The sequence below is a fragment of the Azolla caroliniana genome, unplaced genomic scaffold (assembly GCF_043228905.1).
Source record: "Azolla caroliniana isolate FFs.n. ecotype wild unplaced genomic scaffold, voAzoCaro1.0.p SCAF_1, whole genome shotgun sequence".
NCBI lineage: Eukaryota > Viridiplantae > Streptophyta > Polypodiopsida > Salviniales > Salviniaceae > Azolla > Azolla caroliniana.
The window spans coordinates 35,590,831-35,614,650 of record NW_028230436.1 but is presented as its reverse complement, the minus strand read 5'-3'; the positions used below and the strand labels follow the sequence as shown (position 1 = coordinate 35,614,650).

The window sequence follows — 23,820 nt, the reverse complement described above, 5'->3', positions numbered from 1 at the left end:
ACTATTGAAACCAAACCGAAAAGTTAAAAAAAGCCTAAAACTAAACCGAACCGTTAAAACCATTAAGCTGTTAAACTGCGGTTTCGCGGTTCGGTTCGGTTCAAACCAAATTGTTGCCGATTGTTAGTCCGAAGTGGAATTATGCCATACCTTCTTTTATGTTGGATAGTGGATAGTATTGTTCTACTTGTTCATATATGACATCATATGTTTAATTAGATGTACTAGCGTTTGTATCTTACAATAAGAAAGTGAGATGAAATGTCTCCTTCTGTTTTTTCTATGTATAGTTTTCAAGTAATATACTAAGGTGCATCCGTCTTAAATTTATTATTATTATTATTATTTTTAAATTGGATATGGAAATAAGGAAACGAGGATAAGAAAAACGAATAACTAAAATATAATGCCAGAGATCAATGTTGAGCCAAAATGACATGACAAGCTTATCACGTTTCTCTATACAACATCCTTCAACCTATGCATGATTGCCACCTAATCTTAATGTGTGCATACTCACTAGCTAGTGTCAATTGCATGATCACTACTTTCGTCTAGCTTGCTTGTTCTCCAATTGGCTAATATGCATAATTATTGCAGGAGATGTTTACAATAATGTAACAAGTTGTATTGTCCTACTTCAATGACAAGCTCCACAAGACATAACGCAAGAACGGGGAATTGGCTTATCAGGATGTGGTCGATGAAACTACCGACAAGAATTGAGTCATTAGCGAGGTTGTTATGGTTGGTTTCCCATGTCCAACACTACTATATGTGTAAACGAATGAATGGATCCACCAAGTAGTAGAGTTGATTCGAGTGACAAATGGATTGGTTGAGTGATGAATGAGTACAACAAGAGTTCGGTAGTTCTCAGATAAGGTCTGTTTTACTGGAAAAACAGAAGCGTACACACATTATCTATCCCCAGCAGACACATACATACAGTGAGCTGCTCGCCATGGACTGTTGTTTGTCAAGGGTCTGCGCTTTTACTGCTTCCCAGGTCGACCTTCAACATGGCTACGCCTCTGCTTCCCTCACTCCATCCGCTTCCAATAGGCTGCTAATCCCGGTTGTAGCCCTCAGAACGTCTACGACTCGCAAGAAGAAAGAGGAACACTCATCCTCACCATCCAAGGATCCTCATTCGCCTTTCAAGAAGAAACGGGTAGCTACTGTTAAGCCTCCCAGACTTCTGCGCACATGGCATGAAGGAAGGAAAGTTCTCTCCACAGAATCTCACTCCACTTCCAAATTGCAACAATTAAAGTTGCAAGAGAATGCACCTGGCCCCGAAGGTTGGAGGGGGACACAACCTCTTTCAGACATTGAACAATTCAAGTTGGATGCTATCTATTCTGAAGAAGAAGAATTTGAAGAAGAAGAAGAAGAAGAAGAAGAAGAAGAAGAAGAAGAAGAAATTGACGAAGAGCAGGAGGAAGAAGAAGAAAATTTGTATACGTTCTTCAATGTCAAGAGCATTGATGACAATAAAGTGAATCCTCTCCATGATAATCCGGCATCCATTAACCTGGACTGCGTGCATTTTAAAAGGTGTGTCCTTTAAACAGAATATGTTTTCGTTTTTAATTGAAACTGTGTCTAAATACTGATTTTATACCTTGCTATATTAGATCGAAATTTCATATTTTCATCCCTGTCTCATGTGGCTTGTTATAGTTCCATCAAGGTGTGATGAAAATATATAAAGTTCTTACCAAATTTCCATAAGTTTGTGGAGTTTTTCTCAATTTCCTACATGAAAATGGACTTGACTTAGTAGTAAAGAAAAGTTTCCCGTATGTTGTGTTAAATTCTGATTTATTTCATTAGATTTGAAAATTTTGGAGTGAGGCGTCATGTTATATGAGTCTTGAATGTTAGACGTTCCCTTTGAGAGTTTCACATGATGTCTAACTTTGTAAATTTAACTTTAACATGATAGAAGGTTGTATTGTTATGTTTCCTAAGTGCTGAAATTAATTTTTGCATTCTGATATGTAGGTTGTTTCACCTTGAATGATTCAGATGACCATTAAAAGCACGTTGAGTTTAGGCAAAATGTGTTTCATGGAATTATTGACTATCAAAGAACTGTTACAATAATACTATAATATGCTCACGTCTTTATATGCCTCCTACTGTACATTAAAATTCTTTGCCTAGCGTGCTCTGAGCAACACAAACTTTCTTTCATCAGCGTCTATAATAAAATGACCAGTTTGGAGCCTGAACATACATGGGTCCATTTTGGATCAATGTGTAAATGATTCATTTTGGTTCCTTATTCTGCTCGCACCATTCACCTATTAATATGTTTGATTGATTTGTAAAGATTGCTTAAAAAAGATTGCACCATTCAGTTCCAACCTATTACATGTGTATGTAATGACGGAGGGATGCCTACTTATTCCTCATGGGATGCTGATAATTTCGGTGTATGCAAGTGAAAGTTTTCAGGCAAAACAGTAGCATCTTGCATAGTTGACTCATAAAGGTTGCTTAAACGTGACAACTTCATTCAGCTATTAATATGCTTGATTGATATGTAAGGATTTCTTAAAAGAGGCACCATTCCATTCCAACCTATTACATGTATATGTAATGATGGAGGGATGCCTACTTATTCCTTATGGGATGCTGATACTTTTGGGGTATACAAGGTCAACGTTTTCAAGCAAAACAATAGCATATCTTGCATGTTTAGTGAATAAGAAAATTATTCATAAATATTAGTGGGGTTTTATCTGCTTGGAGATTTCATTGATAATATGGAAATGTTTCCATGAGAAACATAAAGATGCATTTTTGAAGGAAATACAGTTGAATTGGTTTCCTGAGCCTGCTGCCTGTTAGCACATGCATTTATTCATATGTGAAAGCTGACTACCCTTGGATAATGGCCAAACAAAAAGGTTTATGATGTCATATGGGTGTACAAAGTAAAGTACAATGCTGACGGCTTGGTCAACCGGTACAAGGCCTGATTGGTGGCCAAGGGAATATGCCCAAAAACGATGAGACCTTTGCGCTGGTTGCAAAGATGATGACTGTCCATGGGGTTCTGGCAGTGGCAGCGGCAAAGGGGTGGCATCTTCACCAGATGGATGTGAAAAATGTGTTCTTGCAAGGTGGCATTTCAGTTTTTTCTTGAAGGATAAATGCAATAGCTTTCATCTAGAGTTGCTAAATACAACCGATGGATTTGATGTCTTCTGATTTCTTGCATGGTATTTCAGAAACTATTACATATAATGGAGAGATGCCAATATGAAAGCTTTTAAATTATATGGAAGTCACAATTGAGACAAAAACAAGGAGACTTTCATACATTTTTAACAGTAAAGAATGGTAGACATACATCTCCTTGGAAATTTTCCCATGATTAATGCAGAAACGAGGAACATAAAGAAGGCTCACTAAAGAGTATGAAATAAACGTGCGTCGTACAGTAATAGAGGTCGTTCAGACTGGAGAAAATATGAGCTGCTAAAATGGCTAGAAAAGTAGAACTTAAAAATCCACAAATCCTGATTGGCCAACCAAAATGTTGAATGGCTGTTTGTTGAATGATTTTGGGTTCAAGCCTGAGACCTGACGTGGTAGGATTTTATGTCATCTATGCTAATTGGAATATATGATGTGAATAGGGTCAATTATGGAATCAATATCATGCATATCCTATGTATTTAGTTTGCTAAATCGCTTGTGGCCTATTGCTATTGTTTTGAAGTTAAGACTTTTTCAGTTTGATAAAGTTGGCCTTCTTTAGAACAATTTAAAATTTGCCATGTGTTACATATGTGAGATGGTGCGTTTTCCCTTAAATCTCCCTTCTTCCTTCTTTACTATTTTCTAGCATTAATCATATCTAAGTTTACCCATGATCACATTGAGAGGCCTAGGAATCAGTGTTTTTGTGGCACATATACATGGCAATCTTACATTCCTTTGCATGTCCTTGCCTTACTTATTTCCGTTTCTTTTGAATTTTGATATATTGGTTAATGTATTTTTCTTTTCAATTTCAAACACGTGTTCTGTTGTATATGCCTTGTATTATTGAAATTACATATTTGTAAACCTTCGATATGGAAATGCTCAGAATCTTGGTGAGCATTCTTAATATCTCTTGGATTCTTTGTTACAAGACTCATGGAAAGGGAAGCGAATGATCTAGAAAGTATATGTGAATCAATGAAGAAGGGAATTATTGGTAACAGGTGCTCAGGCTGTACCATTGATATGGCTTTGGATAAACCTCCTGTTCTAAAGGATGCTGAAAGATTCTTTCGCTGCCATGGTATAAAAGACTTGAAGCTGGTGACAGGCAGCGTGGTGAGGTGGTAGAATTATTTGTCTACTCATTTCTTATGTTTGTATTTGCCGTTTATCTTTTCGAGGTAATTATATAATTTAACTTTTTTAATGTGACCTTTGCATTATGTAGTGGGGTTGGAGGTGCAAAGCTAAACTAGCAGTGCGTGGAACATCAGAAAATCCTATTGTAGGACTTTACATGGAGGGCACACACGAGATTGTTGATATTCCAAATTGTCGAAGTATGTGATCTGACTAAGTCTAATGATGTTCATTCTGATACATGCCAAATAACATCATATAGGTTTTAGGCATGGTTATCGTAGAACAGTCATAAATCTTACTATTAAAATGTTTTTCCAAACTAGCTCACCATCCAAGAATCAATGAAGCAGTTGAGCTCTTAAAAGCAGGTATTCAAATCAATGTTTATTGAAACTGTTTTGAGTATTGCTCTTGGCTGTAAAAAATTTGGATAACTTTTTGTGCCTCAGGAATTAAAGAGGTTGGAATACAACCGTATGACGAGGATACAGGGATTGGTGAACTACGTTATGTCCAGGTAATGAAGATGGTTAATAAATAGGAGGGTTTTATGTTTTACGGTTATGTATCTTGTTGGAGATTCTGAATTTGCACCTTATGGCACATTCAGATGTCAGTAACCACATACAACACCTCAATTCCCGCCAAGGATCGCTATGCAAATGGTATTATCATATTAATTTAGGACGCATTTGCACTTTTCTTGTTCACTGTCTGTGAGTTTTTATTTCTTTTCCATGAAAAAGTATATATGGATTGGACGAATTATCAGAAGAGTCAAGATACTTCAATATCCTTTGCTAAAATTGTGACTGCTACCTCTGTATCTTCTGATGCTTTTTCTTGAAGGCTGCCAATTATCTCCCCATCTTTGTTATTCCTATTTTGTCTCCCTGATGATCCTTGAATGCCGATGCCTGACTCGTATGATCTGTTTATCAATGTTCTAAGTTTATGGTTGTGAAAGCAATACAACCTAGTGACAAGCATATCATAAAGAACAAAACCAGCCTATTGATATTGATCATAGAAACCTTCAATTTCAACCATGATGATGGGTCTTTGGCTCAAATGGGTGTGACCTACATGTTATGAAAATTTCTATGCTTGAACAATTATAACCTCATTTGAAGCTTGGGATAAAGAACCTACTTGTGTAGCCCTTGATTAACGTGTAACATGGGAAGGATGAGTGGTGGTGCGAAAGAAACTATCATGTGATGGTTCTTTGTTGATGAGGTGTGGTAGTCATTTCTTGTCCTTAACAACTTCTCTGTGAGGTTTTGCGCAGACAAATATCCAAGTTTGAGCGCTCTTGAAGGTTGTGCATAGATAGACCTTTAATTCTTGGACACATAAACAAAAGCTAAGACTCAATCATATCGATGCAGTTACATTGTAGCAACCTACAATGCTCACAGTTCTTATTTGAACAAGCTCACGCTACAATACATTGAGACATGGAGACGAACAATTTATGGTCGAGACAAGAATATTTTATGCTCAATTGTCCAATATAAACATATATCAATGATACAATTCTGGGTGCTCCAAAATCTCAAACAAGTTTTTAGTAACGATCAGTTCATGGCTTTGGCATTGGGGACATATCTAGCACAATCTAACAAAAATCTGAGCTCTCTCTTCACCAAAAGGGGAGATAGATAGCGTTGCACTGTTTTGAGATCCCAATGTCATATATGGCCTCGCAATGAAAGTAATATATCTATCTTCTCTTTCTAATATTAGAGCTCTACCCTATTGGCAAGACATGTTTTTAGTAGCCTACACTCCGAGTGTCAAATCTCACTACACTAATTTACTAGATGCTACTGCAGAGTGTAGAGCTTAAACACATGACTTTCTGGTCTCCATCCTACTACCTTATGTCTATCTCTTCTTTCTCCACCTGCTCAATTAACTAACAGAAGTCTTATAGCTCGTCAATGAGGGGAAGGAAGGTGAAAAAAAAAGAAATATTAACGTCCTCAATAGTGCAAACTTGACCCATGGAATGAACTGAGACATTTAGTTTTCATTACTGCTCACTCTAGGTGCCTAACAACACAAGAAGAAATGAAAGTAAAGGTTTCAATGTTCTTCCAATGTTGCATTCATTACGTTCACTAAGTCCATGGGTATCTCTTTCGCTTCTTAATCTCTACTATTGATTATGCACTTTGTTTTATTCCTCTATGATCATTCTTATCTTGAGCTATCACATCCTTAGCAGCCGTCAACTGTTTACAATGGAGATACATTTTTTAAACTGCTCCAAGCTTTTCCTTATGCCATTTTTGGTAGCCTGATTGATGGAACTTTCTCAACATGACTTGATTGTATTCCTTCGTTCAAGGCTTCAGCAATGTCCTCTTCAACCTTCGCAATAGAGTGATGTATTTCAGTTTCTAAGACTTCTCATAATTCTCTCTTTATATCAGTTAGAGACTGAGATAGGCAGATATGCACAAGAAGTTATGTTAGAATGGGTTTATCAATTATGTCATTGGGATATGGAATCAGCGGAACTCTATTTCTGTTATTATGTATTTTTTAAATGAAATAATGGGAAGATACTAACATCTTAAAAGATATTTTTCGATCTCCACAAGCCATTATAACATCTTAAAAGATATTAATATATGTCTTCATTTCTTCAGGCTTGATATGAATACGGAAAGGCACTAGATGAAAATCCCAAGCAGCAGCCTCCTTCGCCCACCCACAGGGCTCACACCCATGTCAATCCACCTTTTTGACTCCACACAAGCTGACAAATGCTATTGGTCAGCTGTAATTTGTAAAGGCTCAAGCCCATGATGAATTGGTCGGTGAACACTTCATTTATGCACAAGACACCTTGGTCTTACTTCTTGCACACATCTTTAATAGAGGTATGCATGAAGGTGTCTCTACTAGCTGAACATAACATACCTTTTTACCGATCTTCAATAGTGGAGATACCATGATACCTACTGTTATCCATGGGACAAAGAGGCAGTAAGTATGAAATGAATCTAACAAGTAGGTAAGGTAGGAGGGAAAGAACTGATCAAGAATGGAGAAGGTAAACGAATATACGCAGCCGAGATTGGAGGCCGTAAACGAGAGAAGTAATGGGAGCGCGCCCAAGGAGACGAGAGCTATAAAAGACGAGCCGAAGCATCAGGAAAGGGTGCGGGATAAGAGAGGGAGGAAGGGAGATCCCCTATTAGAGAGAATGAATTCTATGTCTGTTTTCTGTCAGAGAGAGTGAATAGAAATCTCGGCCGTGGGCCGTGTAATCTTATAATATACCTGTTGTGGGTCTAATCTATTCGTGTCATCAACTATTCATCTGTACTGTTGGATTCCTGTCCCCGTGTTAAGTGCAAGTTGTAAGGCTGGATTGTGGCCGGCAATTTTCGTACTCGATCAGCTTGTGACACCCCCGTGTTTCCATTCCTACATAACCACGATTCCTTGACCTGATTACCCTAGGAGTAATTGAAGGTGTTCTCCCCGAGGAAGGAAACAACACCTACCAACTATAGGACAATCATGGTTTACCATTTCTTGACCAAAGTATATGGATCGATCTTAGAGTTAGAAATTTAGATCACATATCGAGGAAGGAGGAACCTTTGATACTGTATTGCATGCTTTGCTTATGCAGTGACGAGAAGCCTTAGAGCCTCACAGATATGCTATGGGGAATTTGCGGGTGAGTCAGTGTCAGGAAAAGTGTGCGCTCCTAATGGGTTGTCAGAGGTCTTTATTAGCATGGTTGGAGAGTCACAAGGATGCCCACTATCACCCACTCTCTTCAGTCTTTCTGTAGATGACGTTAATAACATAGAGAGATTGGGTGGTTCTAGAGCATGCTCGGTGGGACTATCTATATCAAAATTACTATATGCTGATGATATTGTGTTGATCTCTGACTCTTTAAATGGACTATAAGATAAAAGTCATTTTGTCTGGACAAAGATTTGTTGAATGTTGACAAAACTAGTTAAGTGGTGGTGTTTAACACCACTCAAGAATGGGTAACGAGATTATAATCAAAATTCTTCTCGGGAGAGTTAAAGGCAGATACTTACAATGCTACCTACACATTCCTGGAAGTAACATTTAAAAGGTCTTGGTTCCCCCTACATGAAACTGCCTGTGCTCGACTTTCTTGTGGATATGCAGCCCTTGATACCCTTGAAAGACAATGTGCACATGTACAGTTCCAACAACCACAAACTAAATTGTGACTGTTTGAGACACCTGTAACACTGCCTTCCTCTGTAGAGTAGAGCATTGGAGTGTTCCTTCATAGAGCATATAACTTGATTTTGTCAGAGAGAACTTAGTCTCGATGATTGCCAGCATGGTAAGTAGCAAAGCATTAGTGCCCCATGATATAATCCAGGCAGTGACAGCAGCAGCCTCAATAGCAATTGAGGGCCTATTCAGATCAGTGGCTACTATCCAATGGATTTGGGAGCTCCCAAAACAAAGGTACTCATGTCATGAAATAGCTAGCTTAATATGGAGATAATCAATGTCAGAATGCTGAAATGTCTAACATTTGGGCCATCACGGTGTGGAAGGAACCTCCATTTTGCTGTCCTTTATGACATAAGAGGAAGATATCAATGCCACTTCAAACAATGCTTTGGCCAATTACACAAGGTAATGGAACATGAAGACCAATGGTTCTTGATAAAAATCAAGAGATAGAGAGGTGTTGTTGAAGGACAACAATATAACCACAACAACTCATCATCAAAGCACCATCACAACCTTCCTTAACTCCATAATTCGTCATGCTACAGCAATTTCTCCATGTCCATCTGAATCAGAGCCTCATTACCTCCGTTATTGACAGATAAAGGCTATTGATCACTCAACACTGAAGGTGCTTCCCTTGCTTCAAAGAGCTCTTCATCTTGGATCGGCCTATGGTGGAGATCTTTTGAAGGAAAAGTCTTTATCCATCTAAGTCTGGAGTATGTTAAATGCTTAGCTAACAAAAGTCTCTGGTATCCAAGAGTGGCACCTCTTTGGAGAGATGTGTACACAACATTGTATTATTGGACTTTTCAATAGTTAAAAGCCCTTCTACTTTGTCATTTTGCATCCTTGTGATATCCTAGATATGTGACATCAGCGGAGAGGACAGTATGCATCTTGTTATTCATCACATAAGACACATCCCATTTCCTATGATACATCCCCTTGTTTTTTGTTTGCTTGATGGTTCATGGAGAAATTTGCAGTTGATTGATGCCATGTGACTGTGTAGCTATTTGTGCATACTTTTTGCATTGTATAATATGTTATATTAAACAGAAAAAGAAGAAGAAAGGAAGATATGGGTATGTGCAGGGAAAGTGCAGGTTTCATTGGTTTGGAATGCCAGGTCTGAGCAGTCATCAACTGGCTCCTTATTGAACTCATTAGCCCAGGTATAAAACAATGCAATGTTTCTAGAGTCTCTATACGGTTTCCAGTTTATATCTACCATCTGGTTAATTGATTTGTAGCAAGATTACCTTAGTTTGTTTTTTACAGTATTTATGGAAAAAGCGTGGAACAAAGAGTGCTAATCCTCTATTCCACTCAATCTGGGCTAATTTTCAGACATCACGAAGCAATGTGAGTAATCATGTTATAAAGAGTTTACACATTGCGTTTGCAAATGCAATTCCATATGGCATTTGCACTATGTAAGATGTTTCACTTGGTTTTGTTTAGTTCCCTGTATGAAACCTGGAAGCCCTATCAAAAGCAAAGCAAATGTGTCCTGATCCATGAATTTCTTTGGCTAGTATAGTTGGTTTTAAATATTTTTAATTTGCATGTTATTTTAAAAGCGCTGTCCTTCATCTGTCTTTTTTTATCACTCTTGAGTATATTTTCTTTTTTCTATGCTGTTCACTCTTTGATACATTTTATTCCTCCTCTGTTTTGTTCTATCAACTTCTGGTGCCATATGCCTTCAAGGCATTCAGTAGACAGAAATATGAAACTTGCTTCTTTCTGATTAATCTACTGCAAGCTTTACTTTAGTCATGTCAATGCATTGTGTAAGATATAGTAAATGGGCCCTTTTTGAATAGATGTTGAATGGATATTCTCAATGTAGAATAAAGCTAACAGAAGATACATTTGTTCTGAGACTTCAGTTAGTACATTTATTTCAGCTCTTTGGCCGAATGATAACAATGCTAGTAATTATTGATACAATCTATCATTGCTAGGTTATTTTTGGGGGAAGATGGAGGCATTTATTGGGAGATCAACATTGCTGGGAACGAATTGGTGGCGTTGACGTTACTCTTTCACCTGCTAGTTTCTCACAGGCTAATCTTCAGGTTGGATTTATTTCAATTGTTTTTGGAGTTATAAAGTAAATGGTTGTAATAAAGAAGGTGGCTTTATACATATGTATGCATACTTGTATTCAAATCAGTCTATAAATCACAGACTGAAGGAGACAAATGCAGATGCAAGTAATTTAGCAAGTAAAACTTCTTGCTCCGTCTCGCCTCTTGAAGATAGGTGTATTATAGATGCAAAACCAGGGATTAGAGAGAGGTAAACGAGCTCCATATTTCTGTTGCATTAGAGATGGTCTCTCGACATTGAGTGTCACTGCTGACCATATGCAAACTGTTAAAAGAAAGTCACACACCACTGATCTATTGACCTTGCACTGCTGGTTACTGTTGGGTCGCAGGCAGAAGTCATCTGCCATTTTTTATTCATGAAAAACATGAACTCTCCATTGCAGTGTGAACATTCCAAGCATACAAAGATAAAGTGTAAGAATTGATAGCTTGATAAGACAATGTTGAGTATCAGAGTTGGACTTGGACTAGTAAGAATGGTTCTTGACAAGGTATCTAAACTTGTTTAGATTCAAATACTTGTGGATGTAGCTACTAGCACGTCACTAGAGTTAGGCACTACATACATTTCATTCAGAGATAAATTGTTTTTGAATCAATCTATGACTTTGAGACGCAACACTGATCAATTAGAAATTTGGGGATTTCAAAGCCACAGGAATCACGTGTATGTTCTAGTTCAAGGCATTGAAGACAGATTTAGCTTAATCTCTTAAATGGCTTCCACTCAATTGTATGTAGGCTAAGTCTCTTGATAGAAATGAAGGGTAAACATCTGGAGTGAGCATGATGATAGAAAATACAAAATTTTGTTAGATGAAATTCTTGAAGGAGACACTCAATAGCGATGATATTTTGCATAATCAATAAGAAGGCCCCAATATCACGTTCTACTATCTGAGTGGTCATAGTCTTCATCTAGTAAGAATGGATGCTTTGAGGAAGATGCAAAATTGATAGTATGCCTTTGTTGAACCCTATCTTTCTATAAGTTGATGTGCGTAGTGCAGCATTTTATATGAATGGGTTCAAATAATTATAGAATAGACGAGAAACTATCACTGTGTGTTTGGATCCTAAGATTTCATTTGTATGTTATATATTGTCCATTGATTCTATTCAGAGTGTTGATGTTTTTGGAAACTCATTGATATGAGGTGATGTTCCAAATGTTTATAAGATTATCCCTTTTCACTGTGGTAGGGTTTTGAGTCTTTATTGCGGAAGCTTCAGACATTTGTTGAGCCTGGAAAGGCTGTAGTTGAGCTGTATGCGGGGTCAGGTATAATTGGACTAAGCCTTGCGGCAAGTTCTAGTTGCAGGTATATCTGTGTAATTCAAAACTTGACGAAATTCATTCATAAGAAGTTATTGACCATTCTGTCTGGTAGCTGTTGTAAATGGTTAGTGAAGCTTAATTGTAGTCTATCTGTTGTAAAATTGTAGAACAAATTGCTGTTGAATATTTGATAGGATGAAAGTGTTTATCCTTTTTCACTAAATACCGAAAGGTCTGTAATAATGTTGCATACAATGTTGCATACATGCAATTCTTGCTCAGCTGCTATACATGGAGGCATTGGTGCAGATTGCTTTGCATGCTGTATTTTTGTTGGTTATCACAGTACTAGGATTATAAATTTGTTATGACTACCCATTGGTATTATGCCACTTACTAGAGTATGGGATGACATTGTTCATAAGTAAATAAGAATTAGTTGTCAAATCAGGTTTCTATGGGGTGTTTTTACATATGCACATATAAACTGTTGACTCTTTGGATTCATGCAACACTCAAATCACTCAAGCTAATCAACAAAGAACAATCACAACTTTCTTCAGCCTCATCACTCCAACTTCTCTGACCCTTTGCTTGTTTGGTTGGCCCTTTGTAAAGGTCAGTGAGATGTGTGGAGATCAATAAAGAAGCTAAATCATCCTTTGAACTGTCCTTGGCACGATTACCAAGTACAAATAAGTCAAGAATCACTTGGCATTGTGCTGATGTGGCAGTGGTAAGTCTTTTAAAAACAATTGAATTGAAAATTGATATGCAGTCATACTTCTTCTCTAAAGATCTACATTTCATTATAGAGTCCCATCAACTGGTTAAAAGGTTCAGATGTGGTGGTGGTGGACCCCCCACGAAAAGGGTTGGATGTATCAGTCATTGATGCCTTAAGGACTGCGTCTTTCAGGGGAGGAGGAAAAAGCAAGATTCAATCAGAGGACAGAGATGGAAAGTAAGTCTTGTTCTATAGCCTGTGTTTTTCATTTTCACTCACTTCTTCTGGAATACTGTTATAACCCTCTTTGGGCGCACTTTGGCCACACTTTGAACACCAAATATATGAATATAAATATCTATCTATGAGTTGATATGCATAAATCAATTGTGGAAATGAGGGATATTCTTAGTGATTCGTGTCTTACTTTTGTCATCTGGAAAGATCAAAGCATCAATCTTTATTACCGCATTTAAATGCCTACAATGGAAGCCAGGAAGGTGGACCACCAATCATGATTGAAGGGAACATATCGCACTGGGTCATGGCAGCACAGTGGCATGAAGTTGGAAGAAAAGAAAAGAAAAAAGATATTACTGTCTCTTAAGAGGCATCGATGCTGGAGGTTCTCATCTTTGCTTAATATTCTACTCCCTCCCTTCCTAATTTATAATTCCGAGTTTTATGATGTGTCCTTCAAGATCTTGAAGTTGATGGTTCTTTGTAGTTTGTCCCAAACAACATCACATCCTGCGTTGCTAAGTTACATAATTGTTGCCAGGTGTGCAAACTCTTCTTGTCAAGCCTTGCAGCCTGTTAAAATGTTTTCTGAATGGGAAGCAATAAACAGGGAACCATATATCAAACTTGAGGCCTCTTCAGCCTCACCTCAGAGTTTTAGCTCTTTCACTTTTTCCCAGGCTTTCCTGTAGCCGTTCCACAAATACAAACCTCCTGTTAATGGTGGGAATGACCCCATCCTATATGTGAGGACGAGACCTTTCCAATAGGGTTGCTGTTTACAACAGATTCGTGAAGATTGACCTGGATTATTTTTGCTCAATTCTCTTCAGTATGCTCTACAGCATTACATTGCTAATGGATGTCCTAGGTTATTTAAAATCCCAATCCTCCTTTATAGGGGTCTGTGTATTTCTATATTGATGTGTTTGCTATTGTCCTATAGTGTATTCTATAACATTTTTAGGGAGATTGTTTATGATAGTCTCCAACAACAAAGGGAATGTCACTATAGAGACAATACATTTATTGATGCGGATTATCCTGCCTTTGGGGCTTATGAATTTGACCATTCAGCTTGTATGACTCAGGCTTTGTAGAATCCAGTTCTACCTTGTACCAGTCATGGGGTAAATTTTTGTGCCCTGGGTATGCCAAGCACTCTCAACGGTCTCACTTGTGTGAGGAGCTCAATTTCAAACATATTTGCGAATTAATTATCATTTGCTCCCTAGCAAGTGGATTAGCTTTTTTACCCACTGATCCTGATGAGTGTGCAAAAGCACAAGGTGGATGAAAGGAGGCACTTTGTCATCTCCTAGAGGTAGCATCTCCTTGTAATGTGTTTATCCTTGCTTCAAATTTAGAGCGTAAGTCTAGGCGCGACGTCATGGTGCCAATTATTCTGCAAATTCTTTCTTTATTTCCCCCATTCACTATCCTCCAATAACCTGATTATTATAGCCATGATTTAATTTTTTCCTTGTTCTGCCCCACTGATAGTGAAAGGAGAGAGAGAGCGATGCAAAACTCTATTTTTCACTAGAAAAATAGCTAATAGTTTGGTCTTCTGAGCAACCCCAAAAGTAAAAGCTGATGCACTTAGCTGTTCCCTGGGTGCAGTCCAAAAACCATCATCTCCTCTATGGATGCAGCACCTCAGATAAGACTTTGTGAAGCTTTGTTTAATCGTGTTATGTTTCTGACTAAACAGGGATGAGAAGAGACCATGGATCCTTCGAGCACGGCAAGCTGGTCATGAAGCCACAAATGAGTTTGTTAATAATGAGTCTACATGGCCTGACACATTAGTGTACGTTAGTTGTGGCTGGGAGGCTTTCAAAAGGGTGAGTTAATAATTTATGCTTATTTTCTCTGTATTAACTAGAAGGAAATCTTACATAATCTTGGCATTCACAGGACAGTGCAGATTTGGTAGAGGGTGGAGCTTGGCATTTATTTACTGCCGAGGCTTTCAACTTCTTTCCTGGAACTGATAGGTAAATCATTTTCTCTTAACTCATTTTGGCAACACTATACTTTCATGATTTGAAGCATACGTAACCTTTGTTCCTTGTAGTATTGAAGTGCTTGCAATATTTAAACGAGGTAAGAAGCGAGATGCAAAGAAGAAATCATTGAAGAACAAGAAAAGTAAAGTAAATGCAAGAGAGTAGGGCATCACACGAAATTCGATTTGTTGCGATTCTTTAAACCTCCAGGTTTTGAAATGCCAAGCTATACTAAAGACATGCAATACACAGATGTGTTATAGATGTTAAACGGCATCTATTTCTGAATCTATTGATGCTGGTGATATGATCATACTATGCATCTTTCTTTGGTCATGGAAATTAGTAATACGGATGTGATTAGCCTTGGCTTCCTTGTGTTCCTATTTAATGTATAATGTATTACCCCATCCACAATCATGGATGTGGTAAACGGTTAAGGGACTCCATATATAAACTTTCTATATTTATTAAAATTTTGAAAAGTTTGGCATGCCTTTTCTCTGAACTTACATCATATATAATTAAAAGGTGTATCTCATTGATGGGGTTTCACATGCATTATATCTTATGATTTCAAAACCAAATTATGCAATGCGATTCATTGGCAAGTGTTTATGCATTTTCTATTGAAGGAGATGGACTAAGGGCATGGTGGCCATTACGTGGTATAGTTCTTAGGGCACCTGTGATTTGTCGACGTAGTTATTATACTTGGTGAGAATTGGGAATTTTAACACATCTGGGTAATTATGGCATAGTTATTTTCCTTAATGAAAAATAGACATTTGCTTAGGATACTTGTGATTGACCAGTATAGTTATACTAATTGGTGGTAAGAATTTTAACATACCTGGATAAAGTATGGCATCGTTATTTTCCTTAATGAAAAACGGGCATTTCAACACATTCCAGTGGTTATCTTGTTCGTCTTATGATTTGTATAACCTTTAAAGTTCACAGGCTCGACATCATCATCATTGAGTTTTCTTTTTCGAAAAGCTAAACTAGTTTCAAAATACTTTTTTTTTCCATAAAAATATCCTCCATTGGTATTAACATAAAGTGGCCCAAGGCAATATACAAAATAGTCCACTATGAAAAGAAAATTGCAACATAATTAACTAGAAAACTATTGAACACTTGTGTAGCTCTAGCAATCTCAACAACACTAGGTTCAAAAAACCCCATCTTTTTACAAGCTGAATATGGATTTTTGGCCTTTATCACTGGAGTTTGTGCCACATATATTGCTCAACATTTCTTCTATTTTGATGCAATTTGATAGCATCATATGTCATTCTATATCTCACATAATGCTTGCTAAAGGACAATGAATGACTACTCATTTTGATTATCTAGCTTCTCCAAATCATGCCTCAGCCCTGCTTCCAAAGATGAGTAGATACTGGTGCAATTGGAATAGAGTAGATCCTCGAGCAAGATGAGGAAGAAGGAAATAGAGATGTTATGGATTCCTAGTTAAAGACTTGCATCGCCAACAACCAAGTTATCCATAGATTGATGGGGACTTCTCATGATCTGTCAGAATACCCATAGGGGGAACATGTATCATTGGGGCGAATATGGTGGTGAAAGATCATTGGGGAACTGAATTTATGAGTTGGACAGGGAGGAATGTTTGGTGGGCGATTGATGCTGGACGGAGGGATGATTGATGATAGACGCCAACCTTGGCCATGGCTGTGCCGATGCTCACGTGTTCTGCTGTAGCTGCGACTTCAATAATCCTGTCCTCGCAACTGATCATACATGAACACAACTAACATTGGAGGTAGGGCAAGAAAAGCATGGAAGAAGATCCGCCATGAGAGCAGCTGCTGGAAGGGAGAGGAGGTGCACAGACGAGAAGAAGAAGCCAAACCCATAGCCCTACCATCGAATTCGATATGTGAAATTGCATTACTCAAGGCTTGTGTGAAGGAAAAGGATCTACATCAAGGCAGCATAATTCATGCCAATATTGTGAAAAAGGGTTTACTGGAGAAGGATCGGTACTTGGGGAATACCTTAGTTAGTCTGTATGCAAAATGTGGCGCGCTCTCAAGGGCACAGCAAGTTTTTGAGTGCCTTCCAGTCAGGAATGTTGTGTCTTGGAATGCCTTGATTGCGGGATATGCACAACATGAGCATAGCTGCAAACAAGCTCTCACGTGTTTCCAAAGGATGCAACATCATGGAGTCTCTCCCAATGCAGTCACATATGTCTGCATCTTAAAAGCGTGCGGCAGCATCGGAAGAGCTACTATGGGCAAGGAGATACACAATACGGTAGTTCAGAAGGGTTTGCTGGAAACTAACATTCTGGTTGGGAACACGTTGGTTGACATGTATGCAAAGTGCAGCGCAGTTGTTAAAGCTCGGCAAGTATTTGAGCAACTTCCATGCCGGACTGTAGTCTCTTGGAATGCACTGATTTCTGGATATACTCAATGTGGCAATGGTGAGGAAGCATTGCATTGTTTTGAGCAAATGCAACAGGAGGGCATTTCTCCGGATGAAGTAACATTTATTTGCAGCTTGCAAGCCTGTGGGAGTATAGGAGCATTTGATAAGGGTAAGGAAATACATGCTGAGGTTGTGAGGGAGGGTTTGTTAGAAAAAGATATTTTGTTTGGCACCACGTTGGTAGACATGTATGCTAAATGTGGCACACTTGCAAAGGCACAGGAGGTTTTTGACCACCTTCGAGCCCGAAATGTGGTCTCTTGGAGTGCACTAATTGCTGGATATGTTCAACATGGTCACAATGAAGAGGCATTGAGCTGTGTTAGATGGATGCAACGAGAAGCTCTCTCTCCAAATGCTGTCACATTTGTTTCTATCTTGAAAGCTTGTGGAAGCATAGGAGCAGTTAGCAAAGGCAAAGAGGTACATGCTGAAATTCTCCGAGAGGGGTTGCTGGACAAGAATATTCTGGTCGGTAACGCATTAGTGGACATGTATGCCAAGTGCAACATGCCTTCGAGAGCTCATGATGTGTTTGATAGTCTTCCAGCTCACAGTGTTGTGTCGTGGACGTCCTTAATTGCTGGATATGCCCAACATGAACATGGTCACGAAGCCATGAATTGTTTCGAGCAAATGCAGAATGAGGGATTCCTGCCAAATGCAGTTACCTTCGTTTGCATATTGAAAGCTTGTGGCAGTATAGGTGCAGGTAGCAGGGGTAAAGAAATACATTCTATGCTTGTTAGAAACGAGATTTTGAAAGATAATGTTTTGGTGGGTAATGCTTTAGTGGATATGTATGCAAAATGTGGTGCTCCTGCAAAAGCTCAGCAAGTTTTTGACAAACTTCCAGTGCGGGATGCATTTTCTTGGAACGCACTAATCAATGGATATGCCCAACTTGGCAAGGATGATGTTGTCATTGGTTTATTTGATAAAATGATTTCAGAACACATACAGCCAGATGTGGTCACGTTTACTCTTATCCTCAATGCATGTAGTCACTCTGGTCTCCTTGATAAAGGCAAAATGTGCTTTAAGATGATAAGTTCAGGCTTTGGAATTGTCCCGACATCTGAACATCACACATGTATGGTCGATCTTTTCGGGCGTGCAGGTCATTTAGAAGAGGCAGCTGCAATAATCAAGATGATGCCGACCTTCGATTTTCCTCCCATCTGGACTACTCTCCTGAGCTCTTGTCAGAAAATAGGAGATATTGAGGTTGGAGAAGTGGCATTTGGACATGCAATACAATTGAATGAGAATCACACAGCAGCGTATGTCTGCATGAGGAATCTGTATGCAGCGGAAACCAATAACTGCTCATGGAGCATGTGATGAACTTTCACTCTTGTGATCCAACCAGTTCTTCCTGGAGTAACATGTATCTTCTGCTATGCTTCACATTCATAGGACATCCAATGGCACTCATCCAATTCAGGCATCCATGGTGATCACATGGCCTATTTGTTCCCCCACTACTGATAAGGTTTTGGCAGCCTTGTTTCAATGTGCTTGATATAACCACCTCCATTGTAGCACAAATACGCCTTTTGGGTGGGGTTGTGGCAACTATCAATGGTAGCTCATGACATCTACCCAGTTAGTTGCATGTTCGATGTGTGCGAAAGGCCTCCCATTCTTGGCAATGAGAATTAGTAAGGGATCTGTGGTAGAAGGATGGGAAGCGTCCTGCGACACCTCTTTATGGGTGGGGATGGCAAGTTGTTTATGGTTTTTGGATGATCACAGAATCTAAGATACCCTCTAGCCTCGTGCATATAGACAATATCTCTCGAATGGTTCCTGAAATTTTGCAACTTACAATTGATACTCTACATCCTCAGGCTTCCTAAGCAACATCCACATGATTATGCCATTGAGCTCCATTTGAGGATTTGTGATATCTCCAATTGATCTATGGTTTGTCCCTAACAAAGTTGGAAGCCTTCTGAACATTAAGGAGAAACTTGCCAACAGATTTATTCAAGTTTCTTAATCACCTTTTAGATCCCCTACCTACTTTGTACCCAAGAAGGATGGCCACATACCTTGATGTGGATTATCCTAGTCTAAATAAGGCAAAATTGCGCAATTGGTATCCTCTTGCTTTAATTCATGAAAATTTTGAATGGCTTGAAGACATGTGATACTTCACAGAAATTGATTTTTGTGGTACATAACAAAATCTTATTTGCATCAAAGAAGGTGACGAGTGGAAGACAACCTTCCAAACTCTTTGAGTACATTGCCATGCCCTTTGGCCTTATCAGTGCTCAAGATAAAGTTACATATATCCATTAGAACTATTCAAATTGTCATCAATGGTGAAAGGTTGTTGCATGAAGCTTTCATCAAACTCACAACTTTATGATAGCAAGACATACACCTTTGTTATGTGTGCTACAAATACTTCCTGAATTTATCCTGTTATACATTGTTACTTTCTGTAGTTGTTTCCGAAAGGTTTTTGACACGCTAAAACCTACATACATGTGCAACACTTGATGTTATCTCATCATTTTTTAGCGAAATGACTCATGATCCTAATTGTTCGTCGATAAGTCAAGACCTATGTCAAGAGATGCCTCACTATTGTTGGATGGGCATTATTAATCAAAACATTATATTTCAACACACTTGTATTGAGCCTTATACACATATTTCTTTTGTTCTTGTTTGCCTTTGAACTAGTATACTCTTGATCATGCCTCAAGTGTCTCATTGATCTTTCATATATTTCTTGCGTATCTTTCAAAAAAAAAATTACTTGTTCTTTGGGGAAGTTAGTGACACTGTGCATTAGTGGTTGATCATTTACTAATACAAACTTGAGGAGGCTCCACTTAGTGTTCACGTTGCCCCTATTTCTGAAAGCATGGCACACACGTGAATGAACAATTCTCTATTCACCATCCTCAATGAGAGCCAATCCTACATCACGTCCAACCCGTCAATGGCCAAGCAACCCACAATGTACCTTGATTGTTAACTTGCCAACCTTTCCCTACAAAGTTTGGTGTGTTGGTCGACGAGTTGAACAACCATGTCGGCATTAAGGGGAGTAGGAAGGAGTTCACCATTGGCCATCTCGGTTATTGTGGGGGGGGGGGGGGGGGGGGGATCTAGCTGCAGACACTGGTGGAGGTTATGTGATACGAATGGAATTTGTTATGACATCTAAACGCTTTTTCGAAGATGTGTGATTTGAACCATAGATGAATGAATGAAACTTCAAGCAAGCTCGATTAGGCAACTTTCCACACAAAGACGAAGAAGAAGAAGAAGAGGGTGTGGGACGAGTGAATCTTTTCGCTCTTATGTTTTCAGTTAATTGGGAGAGAGAGAGAGAGAGAGGGAAATGGATTTGAACCCTGAGTGCTCTGCCGCCCATGTCCATGTCCATGTCCATGTGGTGTGGTCGGGTAAGGATTTCTTCTTCGATCCGTGATTTCCTGAGTGTTTTGGGGTTTGTTCACACGAAGATGCAGACAGAGAGAGAGAGAGAGAGGGAACGAAGGTAGTGTGTGTTTATTTCGTATGGCGCCTCCGCCTCCGCCCCCGCCCCTGCATCCGGCTATTCCTCGACGTCCGCCGGCTGCTGCTCATCTCTGATTCTTGATCGACTCGCAGTCTACGTGAAAAAGGGAGGCGGGATATCCTCTCTGCATCTTCTATCTCGCTTATCAAAAGGTATATAGCTTTCTCTTCTTCTTCTTCTTCTTCTTCTTCTTCGTTGTTATTTATCAGTAGTTTGTGTTCCCAGTATGTCTATGTTGTATATGTTTATGTTATGCGTGCATGTTTGCATCAGCCCCCTTCAAACCAACCAGTGCATGCATGCATTAAGAAAAAAGAAGCTCCTCGCCTCTCTTTTAAATGCAGAGGCAGGGTCGGTATCGAGATTTTATGTGTGTGTGAGACAGAGACAGAGACAGAGATAGAGAGGGGAAGAAAACGACTAGGTGGAATGGACTGCAACCGGGATGAAGCTCAGCGGTCCAAGGAGATTGCAGAGAAGAGGTTTATGCAGAAGGATTACAATGGTGCTCACAAGTTTGCCTTAAAAGCACGCCGTCTCTTCCCACAGCTGGAGGGAGTGGAGCAACTAGTCTCGGTATTGGATGTTCACATCCATGCTGCGACACAAAACTCATCAGGACACATGGACTGGTATGGCATCTTGCAGTCTGAACCGTCGGCTGATGATGCCCTCCTCCGCAAACAGTACCGAAAGCTCGCCCTTATGTTGCATCCGGACAAGAACAAGTCCGTGGGAGCTGATTCTGCCTTCAAGCTCATTTCTGAGGCCTGGTCTGTTCTATCTGACAAGAACAAGAAGATGGCGTATGACATGAAGAGGAGCTCCATGGGTATCACAAAACCTGCAAAACCCCCCTCACCTCAACCACCACCACCACCACCTCCACCACCTGTTAATGTTACAACCAAGAATCAAAATCTTCCTCGCCATGATCATAAACCTCATGTGCATGCACCCACATCTCAGAATCCCCTGCCTGCCACCTTCTGGACTGCTTGTCCACTTTGTAAGCTTCAGTTTGAGTATCTGTCAGTGTACAAGAACAAGAACCTATGTTGCCCCATTTGCTACAAGCCTTTTGTTGCACAGGAGATAGTCGCAGTCAATGGAACAACTGTTTGGCCCTTGCAGGAACAGAAGGGCGCCAACAATGTCAATGGATGTGCCAAGATACGTCCGTCATCCAGATGTGCTGTTCCTGGTTTTGGAGATTTGAATTCATCATCTCAAGTGAAGGTTGAAGGAAGAAAGGAGAATATTGAAGTCCATCAACCACCTTCCATGACTAGAAAAGAGGAGATGAAAAGAACCAAAGTGCAGCTGAAAGCAAATGTGAAAGCACATACACAAGAAGCCATCAGCCAATTTGTTGCCAAGTCGAAAGAGGTTATAGAACAAAACTTATCTTCAGTTAAGGCTACAAGCAAGCGCACAGCAGCTGAAAGTGATACAATTCATGGGCAGAAGAGGTCTCGAACAATGAGAGGGTCAATTGCTGAGAATTGTGTGCCTAATAGTGCTGCTTCTTCGAATGGGAAAGTGGAAGTTTCTGAAAGCACACCCAGTGTCAAGAAAAGAAGTCATCATCATTTTCAGCATACATCAAGTCCAAGTTTTGGATCTTCTACTCATTGTGATTTGCAGCAGGCTGCAGCTTCACCTGCGAAGAAATCGAGATTAAGCGATGAGGGTTCAACAAGTGAAGGAGGTCCCAAAGAGATGGCTGAATCTCTACCTGTGAACAATGCACATGTACTGGGAAGAACTGCGGAATGCCAAACTACTGCTTCGAAGGATAACAAGCCTGATGTTGATGTGTTTATGACATGTCCTGAGTGTGTGTCAAAGGCTGGTGATGTGACTGATTCTCAAGTGGGTAAGGCAACGCCGACATCAGTGATGGGAACCTCTAATCATTTGAATGTTCCAGATTCAGAATTTTATGTGTTTGACAAAGATCGAACTGAGCGACATTTCTCAGCTGGCCAAATCTGGGCTTGCTATGATGATGGTGATGAATGTTTCCCCCGATATTATGCTTGTGTACAAAAAGTCATTTCACGACATCCTTTTAAGATAAATTATGCTTGGCTAGAAGCTCAAAGCAGCTTGAATGGTAATGTATTACCAGGTTTGAAGGCTAGCTCCTCATACACTTGTGGAGAATTTAAATTAGGAGAGATGATGACTTCACTGTCGATCAATATGTTTTCTCATATGGTGGCATTCGAAAAGGGGCAGAGTGAAACCTTTAAGATATATCCAAGGAAAGGTGAAGTTTGGGCTTTGTACAAGGAATGTAAAACACCCCTGAAAAAAAAGGATGGAAAGCATGGTTATGATCTTGTCGAGGTGGTTACGGATTATTCAGGTGAGAGTGGCGTGCAGGTCGCTGTACTGGCGAAAGTGGAAGGATATAAGTCTATCTTTCAGCGTCAGTTTGGGCTGGCACATTGGGTTCTCCCTGAAGAGATGATGCAGTTGTGTTCACATAGCATCCCTGCACACCAGCTTGCTGCTGGTGAAGTCCCCATACTTTTGGAGGGTTGTTGGGAGCTTGATCCTGCTTCCATTCCTTATTAATGAATATCGAACGTGAGTTGTCTCCAGGCTTTTTTTGATGGACGTGGTACATGGTCTTGTACAGGTTATAAATCCTTAGGTGCAATGTACGTACTGTTGTACCCCAGGTTCTCCACACCTAAGGTAGAATCATCATTGTACAAGAATTTGACAAAATTCAATGCACGAATGACTAACCACTGTTTGAAAGTCACAGAGTTTTTCTC

The 23,820-nt window shown here is 39.5% G+C and overlaps 3 protein-coding genes across 3 annotated transcripts; all 3 read left to right on the top strand.

Annotated features, from left to right (window-relative positions):
- The first annotated feature begins 942 nt into the window (after nucleotides 1–942).
- LOC147870165 (S-adenosyl-L-methionine-dependent methyltransferases superfamily protein) lies at nucleotides 943–15,509 on the top strand. The gene is made up of 15 exons (XM_087337589.1): nucleotides 943–1,560; nucleotides 4,230–4,344; nucleotides 4,457–4,568; nucleotides 4,695–4,739; nucleotides 4,821–4,888; nucleotides 4,982–5,036; nucleotides 9,730–9,809; nucleotides 9,916–9,999; nucleotides 10,605–10,718; nucleotides 11,958–12,076; nucleotides 12,652–12,769; nucleotides 12,849–12,997; nucleotides 14,715–14,847; nucleotides 14,921–15,000; nucleotides 15,081–15,509. Exons 1-15 carry the CDS (start codon nucleotides 965–967, stop codon nucleotides 15,175–15,177), a joined length of 1,965 nt encoding a protein of 654 aa, XP_087193715.1. The 5' UTR covers nucleotides 943–964; the 3' UTR covers nucleotides 15,178–15,509.
- Nucleotides 15,510–16,483: 974 nt separating this feature from the next.
- LOC147870164 (pentatricopeptide repeat-containing protein At3g57430, chloroplastic-like) lies at nucleotides 16,484–19,930 on the top strand. The gene has a single exon (XM_087337578.1). The coding sequence runs from the start codon at nucleotides 16,786–16,788 to the stop codon at nucleotides 18,823–18,825; it is 2,040 nt and encodes a 679-aa protein (XP_087193704.1). The 5' UTR covers nucleotides 16,484–16,785; the 3' UTR covers nucleotides 18,826–19,930.
- Nucleotides 19,931–21,259: 1,329 nt separating this feature from the next.
- LOC147870163 (uncharacterized) lies at nucleotides 21,260–23,807 on the top strand. The gene has a single exon (XM_087337572.1). The coding sequence runs from the start codon at nucleotides 21,281–21,283 to the stop codon at nucleotides 23,612–23,614; it is 2,334 nt and encodes a 777-aa protein (XP_087193698.1). The 5' UTR covers nucleotides 21,260–21,280; the 3' UTR covers nucleotides 23,615–23,807.
- The last annotated feature ends 13 nt before the right edge of the window (nucleotides 23,808–23,820 follow it).

Excerpts from the sequence above, each read along its gene's own strand:
- LOC147870165 (XM_087337589.1), top strand. The coding sequence starts at position 965 with ATGGACTGTTGTTTGTCAAGGGTCTGCGCTTTTACTGCTTCCCAGGTC. Across the intron at positions 4,345-4,456 it reads AGCTGGTGACAGGCAGCGTG|TGGGGTTGGAGGTGCAAAGC; the intron begins GTGAGGTGGTAG and ends TGCATTATGTAG. Across the intron at positions 4,569-4,694 it reads TGATATTCCAAATTGTCGAA|CTCACCATCCAAGAATCAAT; the intron begins GTATGTGATCTG and ends TTTCCAAACTAG.
- LOC147870164 (XM_087337578.1), top strand. The coding sequence starts at position 16,786 with ATGAACACAACTAACATTGGAGGTAGGGCAAGAAAAGCATGGAAGAAG.
- LOC147870163 (XM_087337572.1), top strand. The coding sequence starts at position 21,281 with ATGCGTGCATGTTTGCATCAGCCCCCTTCAAACCAACCAGTGCATGCA.